Genomic DNA, 11000 nt, shown 5'->3' with positions numbered 1-11000 from the left:
AACATTATGCACAGCCTTACATTTACCTCTACATTATCTACAGCACATCTGTATTTACTCTCTTTGCTCCTGTCTTTTGACAAATGCCAGTTAACCAACCTGCTGTGGTCCTTCACATGAGACTATACTGATTATAGAGTCAGCAGTTATTCAACCTCTGTGCTTATTCTCTGTGAATGTGAACAGAAACAGATTTGACAGAGACAGGACTTTGACCATATGACAGAACTTCTTGTGGCCCCCAAGATAAATCTGTATTTGTGTTAGATATCTTACAAACCATGTTTTCTGTGTGATACCAGTAGGAGAAGCAATGGGAGCCACTGTTTGCTGTGTGTTGCATCGACAGGTGTGATGATGGTCATTGCTCCTCTCCTCCAGGTGGAGGCGCTGTAGCACCAACAAACACCACTGGTTTGTGCAGGTTTTCCATGGAAATAAGAAGATAAAGAAAGAATGATGGAGCTGTTGGAGCACACAGTGACATGATGTTTGAGCGTGTGTGTTGTCCACGTTTAGTTGATGAGTATAAAGACTGGGTCCCGCTATATCACTCAAGCTGAACTACAGCGTCTATTCACGGGCGCGATCCCACTACTGAGCGGCACGGGGGATTTGACCTGCTCCGTGTCCGACCTGGGCCGGTGCACCCCTCCTTAGACGACCTGGTGGTCCAGGGCTCCCCCAGGAGCACCATATCGCTACCGAACTTAGCGCGGACACCCGATCGGCACAGTCCACTGCAGCTCAGAGCTCCTGAGCTCAAACGCTCCGCCAGCCTCAGCCTCCCGGTGACTTGGATTACAGGCGCGCGCCACCGCGCCCGGCGATAGATGCTTCATTCATAGAGGTGTTGGGGTTTCACAGTGGTGACGTCATCAGGTAGCAGGCTCCGGCGGCATCTAGCGACAGAAACATGAACTGTAGCTGCATTAAAGGCTGCTCGGTGTTTGAACAGTGATAAAACCTTACTTTAAAAAAGACCAATACTTTATCATCCTTTTCCTGAGCGCTCCTCTTTTTGAATTTCTCATCATTGATACAAAAGAGAAAATAAAAATCACAGTTTAAATGACAAAGAATTGCTGAGAAAAACAAAACTTCAAACAAATTAGTTCTGACCTGACAATCAATAATCAGGCAATGTAATGTAATAGCTATCAATCACAATTTGATCCCACGTGTTCAGTGGAGTTGTATCAATTGACCGCAATATGTTGCAATACAAAACTGACTGACTGAAATACATCTGAGTGATAAGGTGAGTTTAAACTACCCAGGCCTGCATGAACATATCGGTGTTGCCCATGGCCAAAACAACATCACTGAATGTGACAAATAATTATCCTTACATAGCCTGTTATGCATATGGAAGATACACCTACTGTCTGTCTGTCACACACACACACACGCACACACACACACACACACACACACACACACACACACACACGTGTTTACTGTTTTTGCAATTCTAGCGTTCCTCTTTTTTTTTTATTTATTTATTTTCCTCAGTGAATTATATTCTCTTTTTTCTCATCACATTTTTCATTTTTGCTAGCAATATTGTTCAACTGACACTTATGCCAATAAAGCTTACTGAACTGAAAAAAATGAAATTGACGTGCAGCAGAAACAGCCAATCACTGTCTGAGAAACGCCCACATTCCGGAACGGACCAATGGCGGAGAGGTAGAGCGACCTCGGCAACAATTGTTGAAATTTACTTGGACTTGTTTTGTTTTGGTTAGCCAGCGAGGCCGACGTTTTACTAACAATGCAATGGTTAATTATTAGTTTATTTGTTAAAAAATATTAGTTTCTAACTTCTTTTTGGCAATGGTGTCACCGATGATCATCGTTGGACAAGAAAATTCGGCGACGGCGGCCCCAGTGGCAGAGGTAGCAGCTGGCCGACGCTCTTTATAAAGACGGTGGCATTCAAGATTGCTAGCTACAGTAACTTAGCTAGCCTGCTTGCTAAAACGTATCAGCCAGATTTTGACTGGACAAATAACCTTTCATTCTATGGGTGCTTGCTGCAGGCTTGTGGGTTGAGCTTTAAATGCTGTCTTCCTTGCAGGCCTGTTTTCGTATTCGCTCCAACAGCTGCTAACACGGGTAATAAAGTTAGCACTAGCAAGTAAGACTAAGCTAACGCAGGTAACGTTAGCAGGGATGGGCACTAGCACAAGTTTTAGTTAGCTAGTTCCTGAGCCAGCTAGGGCTTTCAGAAACTGTATGACCAAACCAAGGTTATGAATATAACTGAAAGTGGTTACTGAGATATTAGAAAGACAGTTTTAAAACGGCTTGTTGCGTGTGACCCGTGTTGACACAATGCTCAGCAGCGAATAAACCTATTAAGATCTTTTAAATGAATAAATCAAATGATATTGACGCTTTACTGCAGTGGTGGCTGCTATTGTTACTGGTGATTGCTCCTGTGGGAAAAGACTGATGCGTCACCGACGTATTGACGGTTCAGCTGTTTGGGCCAAAGAGACAGACCCACAGTGTGCAATACTGATCACTGCATCTGCTCTCTTCCTACCTAAACATGTTCAGCCACAGATAACTAAATATAGCTGACATTCCCAATCAGGTCACACAATATGCTGTAAAAAGATAAGGATTTACGGTATCAATGAATTATCCATCTATCATTACTCATGGTTTGGTGGAGTCAAACCCATTCTGATGGTTCAGACTGTTAAATGGGACACGTAGGTCTGTAAGCACTATGTACAAACCAGGACAACAATGATGAATGTAAGTGACATGTTGGAATCTAATTATACCGGGTGGTTATCTGTGTTACTTATCAGAGAGGACAGGAATCTGTGGAATTAGTCTTTGCCTTGCACAGCATTACACTCTGCATTACACTCTGCCATAGATAGCAGTGGTAGGACAGTGTGTCAGCACGTCTGCAGCAGTGGCTGCCTGCAGTACATAGTTCCAGTAAGATCGGAGAGATGCAGCAGTGTTCATTTGGGAAACATTTGACATTTGATTCCACTGGCTCTGCTCAGTTGGATCCAGGCAGATTCTGGGCTACTGAGCTCTTTTTTTCTTCAGCCACAGGAGCAACAACATGCAACACAAAGACACTATGGTTAGAGCTAGAACTTGAGGTGGTCAGATTAGTCCATTAATTAGTTGATCCACAGAAAATTAGTCAGCTAATACAGTGATGAGGGACATCGTACACTAACCTTATTTATGTGGCATATAATGTGTTTATAACAAAACTTAAGTGTATGGTACTAATTATTAAATAAATAATAAGAATACTATACTTAAATAGCGTGTTAAATAATGTGTAGCTACCATGTCATGAATGCAAATATGGTAAACTAAAGTCATAGTCATAGGTTAACAAAAAACTTAAACAAAAAAAAATTTATGTTTTATAATGTGCTTGAGATGCCAGAAAAAGGTATGGTCCTTAATGTTACAAAAAAATGCCCGGCTTTTGTTAACACTGTTTTGTTGTTTTAGTAGCTTCCTCAATTCAGATTGTGACACATATATTTGTGTATTTACAGGCCAACCTGGTGTGCCAGGGAGTAAACAACCAGAGCTACATCTGTGAGTCAGGTCACTGCTGTGGAGAGACACAGTGCTGCAGCTACTACTATGAACTGTGGTGTAAGTTACCCATCTCTGCTTTAGTCTTTCTTAGTGTTTGAATGTTCCCTCTTCATGACACAAATGATATGCAACAAGAATACATTAAAATGAAAGCATAGAAATATGTCCATAAATCCATACTGCACTAGCTCACACGATGCACATTTGTTATAGTTTTATTCCAACAAACATTACGCTGTGAAGTAAAGGAAGTCTCAATTGCAAAAAGGGGAGGAAGCAGAATGAGGAGCAGATGTTTGATAAAGGTCAGGAGTGGTACCAGTTAGGTGAGTGGAGCTCGGCCCTGAGTCTCATTTGTCGCTCAAAATCTCTACTTGTTTACCATTTGAACTGCTGCTTGGCTGCCTGGTTGTCTCTCATGTTGCAGACACACCCGTGTGCCATCTAACAAGAACTCCCAGCCTGTCAGTGCACTTATCGGTATTCCTTTAATTTAAGGGTGCTCTTTGTGACTCAAGTTTTTTGACACAAAGAACATCCAAACCAAACCTTAAAATCATGACAGGAATTAACAGGCTGTTAATAGAAACTATGACACGGTGTCAGATCTCACTACTGCCACTGAACTAAACAAGTGTTGAAAACAGCCACAGAACGGTTAAACTTAATCTTCTACAGGTAACATTATTTTTTTGATTTTTGCGTTACAAAAATTTTAAAGAGTGATGCAGTCATGAATTTCCCCAAGGGGATAAAAAAAGTATGTATGTATGTATCTATCTATCCATCTATCTATCCATCTATCCATCTATCTACTGTATCTATCTGAGAAGTTTATTTTATAAAAGAAAACTTGTAAATAAAAACTTGTTGACACTCAGCAAACTAAGGTGTCAAACAGTATCATTTTGTTTGTATTTAAACTGTTATATAAAAAGACTTGGTAGCATTTGTCAGGATATACACTACAGGTGTTACGCTGTGGGCTCCCTGCAGGGTTCTGGTTGGTGTGGACTCTGATCATTATCCTGACATGCTGCTGTGTGTGTCAGCACTGGCGTTCCAAGCAGCGTTTCCAGCAGCAGCGCCGGCAGAACGAGATCAACCTCATTGCCTATAGAGAGGCCCACAACAACTCTCAGCTACCCCTCTATCTCAGTAAGTAGCTGTGTGTGGCCTGCTGCTGCCTCTACACATTCCACACATAGTCTCCATCACCCAGACACATCACCAGCTGCACATCATATATGTTTGTAAATAGAATTAAGAAGTAGATCTCAACCAATAGAATCTCTTGATATAACTTTCATTCAAAAAGTCCATATCCAACACATAAGACTGAACATGCATTTAAAGTGTTCACATTTTTCCAAGTCTATCTTAATATAATGCTCAAATGCCCGTGTGTACAACGAAAGCCTTATTGGTCCCTGTAGCTGTTTGTCGATCAAAGTCTTTGATCTGTGTAAAAAATACATTCTGAAGTTCAGCGCAAGCTTTTTGAGTATGACAAATCAAGTAGGTATCCTCCAAAGTTAAAGTCTTTTTTAGTACAAAGGGCTTTGTGTTACTAACCCTTTGCCAAGGCTCTACATGGAAACACAGATTTTTATGTACTAAAAATACAGTTATACCCCTTTTACACCAGAATTAGCAGGTATAAGCAGTTTTTTAAACACCAGTTAACTCGCTGAAAAAGGCGATTGACTCCTTATACACCGTCAGCTGAGTTTACCAGGGAGGACATATACAACTGCAGGGACCAATGTCATCCCAGGTGTTGTGTTTATATCACTGCTGATCGGTGCCAGACCGATAAATACTCTTTGTATTACTTTGACCCAGGTGTGATTGCTGATTGTTCCCTTTTCCATTGCCGACAAAAGCCTGATATTAGCGGGTCTTAGCAGGTTATTTTAACCAGTGGAAAAGGGGCTTAAGTTTGGAAAATATCTACATCAAACCTTTGAAGCCTCATATTATCTATCTTTAAGTAGTTTTGCACAAAGGACTGTGTATTTGTCCTCTGTCATTGAAATTACTTTTCTAAGCAACTCTTTGTGGTTAGTATGAACAGAAGGAATAATTACAGCAGCCAATAACTATTTCCATTAAACTACTGGTCAAATACCAAGTCTTCATTGTCCACTCAAGATCACATAATTGTCGATCACATCACTGCTGTCTCTCTGCTAAACAGGTGGCATGTGTTTATATCATCATCAAAAAGGTTTGGTGAAATGTTTTTATGCTGAAGAATCTGTGTGGGCGGCATCGCAGATGGTGGTGTAATGGTATAACTTAATTTTGCTTTTAGTTAATCAAGAAGAAACTAACACATTCAGTCTGGTCTAATGGATGTTCCCCAGTGAAGCCTGGAGGTTGTTTGTCATTGTTTGCTCTGGTACTTTTTGTCAGGCCAGTTGCTCTAGATGAAGTCATTATTTTGCATTGTTAAATTTAGAATTCAAGTAACTTGGTTCTTTCTTAATCTGTTTTTTTGAATTCCTAACCTTGTGAGACAGCTGGATTTATTCAGTTGTGGCAAAACCACAGCGTTCTGGACCAATCAGCATCTGATCAGAATCAGAAGTCACTGTTTTGGTATTTGCCTTTTATTCACACATTTTCCTTTAAGAGATGGCAATAAGCGAACTAGATTTCAAAGCTCCTCAGACTGTGGCTTGTTGTTGTGTTGTGTTTTCACTGTGGTGCTCTCCTGCTACATCATATGATAGATGGATGGTTCATCCAATTACCTGCAGTATTTTTTTGAAAGCGCCTGCCCTTTTCCAAACAGGGTCTGAGGAAGCCTTCCCAGATGGTTCTGTGAAACAAACATCTGGAGCCTCGGGGTATTTTGGGGCGAACATAGGTCACATTAGTGGTGAAAAAAAATGAAATTAATTAAGGAAATTGCTTAAAATTTACATCCCAGCTATAATTCTGTACTGAGCTTGTTGTAAACAATCTTATGACGAAGGGATTGTTTTTGACTTCCCTACTCTGTCCTTGGTTCTCAGCTCCAAGTCCATTGGTTCCTACTGCACATATATAAGTGATTTTCTGCTGGATAGTTGAGGTCAGTAGAATAAGTTTAAAAGCCATCATCTTTTTATTATGTTTCTTATTTCCTCATCCAGCAGTTACAAAGGAACATAACTTTGGGGTGGTGTTGGTGTCCATGAAGTTTCACTCCCTGGTCTGTAACTGTGTCTGTCTGCTGATTGCTGCTGGGCAGGTTGTGCACAGTTTAGTGCAGAGTTGGAGTTGCATTTTTTCTCTGGGTTTCACTGCGGCAAGCAACGCCTTTTCACTTTACATGTCAGTTGATCCGCCATTAATTTAAAAACATTGATTGGTGCAGCTTTAAACTCTATAAGCGTGTTGAGTAGAATAAAGCTAACTGCTGTCATTGACTGGGAATGAGTGAGATACTGTCATGTTTGTCCTCTTTCATACTTGTATGCATTGTGTTATTCTGCAGGATTCTTGCCCACCTATCTGCTGCCAGCCTATGAAGAGGTAGTTGGCCGCCCAGCCACACCCCCTCCTCCTTACACCCCTCTCCAGCCAGCACCCCCATCCACAGATCCACCCACAGAGGAATGTCCGTGCCCCCACTCAGCTATCTCCGTCCCCAGTGATGCTGATGCGGAGCTCCCTGCTACTCCAGAGGCCACGCAGACCCTCCTTCACAGCGCCGCCAACCCCAACAAGGACTCGACGCCGGGCAGGTACCGGCGCTTCACAGGGGATTCTGGGATTGAAGTTTGCGATGGTCAGGAGCTGTGGGATCAGCACGGCTTTTTAGAAAGAGAGGAAGAGACCGAGGAACAGGGGGCGGGGCCTGTGGAAGACCCATGTGATCACTGTGATCCTGGGATTCTTGAACACAGCCACAGTAGTGATGCAGTCATTCATGAAAGCACAGATGGACACACGGAGCCACAGTCTCTTAGGTAATCCAGACTGTTGACTTTAATATCTGCAGAGACAAAACTCTGCAGCAGTCACTGATGCAATGTTATTACCGTTGGTGCTCAGGGGTTTGGTCTTTTAGTACATGTGTATGTTTGACTAACACCACTGTGACAGGCCTGGAGACAAATTACAGATAGGACTAAATATTTTTAACAGTTTCTTGAAGGTGCAGTACGTGTTACTCTAATTTTTCTCCTCCTCAAGTTCAAGTTGAACACTTGACAGTCACTAATCGTGTTGAAGAGCTGTCTGCTTTGAAATGTTTCCTGTCAGGAGGCAGCACTGAGGCTCATGTTCACTTACACGGTTCTTTAAGCTTTGTTGAAAGCTTCTCTAAGTCACAGTGCGCAGTGTAACTATAGGAGCTGTCGCTCTGTCACTGACTGTAGCATTAGACCAGCACAGCTGCTTGGGTTCAGTGATCTGACCCCCTCTACCATGGTAGCTAGAGCTGGACCAATACTGATTTTATTACTGATAGTAATACTTTCTTTTTACATAATTTTGTAACATTAAAACTTTTTATATACATCCCTTAAATTGGATTATGAAATAATTATAACCAACATATGTATGACCAGGATATTTTACAGTGTAAAATAAACGTGTCAGTGCTCTCTGGTAGACAATTGGGACACTGCTTCTAAACCACATCAAATATACCTCTGACATTTTTGTATTGACAATTCCTGTTCATTCTTGTTTATATGGATCATTAAACTCACCTGTCAATTTTAATTACACAATATTTAAAGCTGATTCATACGTTAAACACATGAGTATCACCACTATAATGACAGCATTCAGGTTCATAGGATCATGTGACTTGTCCCGGTTTAGTTTAAAGTCAGCTGAGCTGATGACAGAGCTGCAGCCCAGGCATGTCCAGGTTTGATCATTTGATTTTAGATGCACAAAGATATTCTGCATCTGTTCCGATCAAAAGTCTTTTAAAGGTCCCATATTGTATTCTTTTCCAGTGTTTTATTTGAAGTGTTGATCCATAAGAAGATATTTTTGTGGTTTTAAGAACCAAAAACCATCTTAGTGTAGTTTTACATCTCTCTCAGGCTTCTCTCTGGAGCTCTAGTAAGAATAGGTCGGTGAGCCAATCAGAAGAGAGGAGGCTCTGAGTTACAGGAAGTCCTGACTGCTGGAGGCTCAGTTTCTGAATACAGGCTGTGTGCATTCCTCTGTGGACTGAGCGCTTTGATACTTTATACTTTGATACTTTTATAATCAAATAAAAACTTAATATAAAAACTATATCACAAAATAAAAGCTTTATAATACTTTATAATCAAAAAGACATGGATGTCTACCTTCATACAATATGGGACCTTTAAATCATATCAATCACTGAGACTGAGAAATGAGTTAGCAGGCATACTTTTTCTAACAATATATCCATATCCATATCATTCAGAAGTCCGTACAGAAAAAGTCCAATTGTAGTGAAAGGTTGGTTATAAAAGTGTTTAAAGATTGTTGTGAAGGTCTGTCAAGCACCAGCAGCATACTGTTGATCGATCCCCTGTGTGTGTGTGTGTGTGTGTGTGTACACACTGCACCTTTTCACTTCACACAGGATCGCTTCATTTTGTTTGCTAACCCTTCTGTGAGTCTCCAGTTGCCTGTTACACTGATGTTAATTAAAGGTTCTGATGCCATAGTGCCATAATGTGTAGCCTTATGTAGCCTTTGAATAGAAAATATTTAGGTGAACTTAATCAAAGCTCTGGAGTCTCTTTATTATTATTGAGTAACCCATAAGTGTACTGAATAACAGATTCATCATCATTTAATCGATGTTACAGTTGTGTTTCCCTGTAGTTAAGCCAAAATGTTTAGATATTTAAATAAGAATATCTGAAATATCACCACCAGTATGGTTACTCTGAAAGCACACAAAAGTTGTGTTGGAGGGTGTTGGTTGCAAACCGTAAGTGTGTGTATACAAAGGGAATGACCATGGTGAAATTGGATGACACTCCATGTATAAATGTGTCAGGCTGTCGGGGAGCTGACAGTGAAACCCAAACCTTACAGTGCACTGAGGGGACTTCGCTCCAGTTGAGTCAGTCGAGCACTTTTCCACATATGCAGCACCTGGTGCTACACTCTGTACATACGCTCTTTATTATCTGCTGAGTTAAAGTATATTTTTCTGTTGCTTTTTGTATAAAAGATGGTTATTAAAAATTATGTGAGAACATGTGGCTGAATTTTTTTTTTTTGTGAGATTTAAACCAAGTAAATAAGACGATTCAACACTCAAATTTACACTCTACACTGTGTGCATGCATGCTGTACAGACATCTAGAAAACTGTTACAGGAGCAGTGCAGAGGAGATGAATATCTTTAGCTGATCATTGAATACACAGCTGTGACTTGCTTCATGTCCTCTATCTCACCAGCTGCAGGGGCCCAAATGTCCAAGTTTTCACCATTTTAACTGGTATATAAGTATACCACACTTCTAACAACTTGTCATGTTTGGTTTGTTTTTCTGCAGTTATTTTTCTCAGCCATGTTTCTGTCGGCCTCTGTTTTGACAGCTAACCAGCCCTGTAAATGTTATGTGTGAAGGGCTGCTTATTCCCTTCCTCTCATCCTGACGTACTACGTGAGGGCCCCGTATCTTACGTCCAAAGACGAGCCCCTCTGTAAAACCTGTGCTCTCCTGGTAAATCGTCCTCCTAGTCCATATCAGTTTTTTTGCAGCACGTACACAGCAGAGAATCTTTGATGTATAGCTGCATCAGGACTTCATGACAACAATGAATACAAATTGAAAACACTATACTACTGATCTTCGGTATTTCAAACAAGGCAATAAACTCATACATCTTAAATATTACGCAGTGCTCAGTGGATACTGTGTGATTGAAACTAAACTTTGACGTGAGTAAAGGCTCAGCACTGAACGGACAGAGGCTTGACAAACTAGTTTGCCGTTCTGTTAAACTGGTATTTTCACTTTTAGCAGAAGTAGCAATCTCCAAGATCTCTGTCTCGTTATCTTTGGCCAATCGTAATTGCAGGTTTGTTTTTCAACCACACAGTTCATAAAACTATGAAATGCAAGGACTTGTATATAATTTCATCAGTGAGTCATAGTATGTATGTATTCATGTAAACTGATAGGAGTCAAACTTTAGACTCAAGTGAAAGATCAAAGTAAAAAGATTTCAGTTTTACTCACAAACTTTAGAATCAAATTCATCATTAAGACCAATAGTTTTAGTTGATTATTTGCATTTGGACATTTGATAGGATGTTACAAGACTATCATTAATCAGGCTGCAAAAAAATAAGAAGAATAATAAGCACTATCTAAACATCTTCATTGTCTGCAGTTGTCAGTGTGGAAGTAAATTCTCTTATTACCTGATTTCTCTGACGTACCCCATCCACC

At 40.6% G+C, this 11000-nt stretch overlaps 1 protein-coding gene and 1 non-coding gene across 2 annotated transcripts; one reads left to right on the top strand and one right to left on the bottom strand.

Moving 5' to 3' along the window:
• Positions 1-529: 529 nt before the first annotated feature.
• Positions 530-828, bottom strand: LOC147817965 (signal recognition particle RNA). Its single transcript, XR_015438444.1, has one exon.
• An 887-nt stretch (positions 829-1715) lies between these two features.
• Positions 1716-9794, top strand: wbp1la (WW domain binding protein 1-like a). The gene is made up of 4 exons (XM_023425844.2): positions 1716-1902; positions 3552-3654; positions 4594-4755; positions 7085-9794. Exons 1-4 carry the CDS (start codon positions 1840-1842, stop codon positions 7561-7563), a joined length of 807 nt encoding a protein of 268 aa, XP_023281612.1. The 5' UTR covers positions 1716-1839; the 3' UTR covers positions 7564-9794.
• The last annotated feature ends 1206 nt before the right edge of the window (positions 9795-11000 follow it).

This window comes from Seriola lalandi, unplaced genomic scaffold, assembly GCF_002814215.2.
Source record: "Seriola lalandi dorsalis isolate HSWRI2012SDOR001 ecotype SW California unplaced genomic scaffold, Sedor1 jcf7180002054795, whole genome shotgun sequence".
Lineage (NCBI taxonomy): Eukaryota > Metazoa > Chordata > Actinopteri > Carangiformes > Carangidae > Seriola > Seriola lalandi.
The sequence above is the reverse complement of the archived record's forward strand: the minus strand, read 5'-3'. Positions and strand labels throughout refer to the sequence as shown.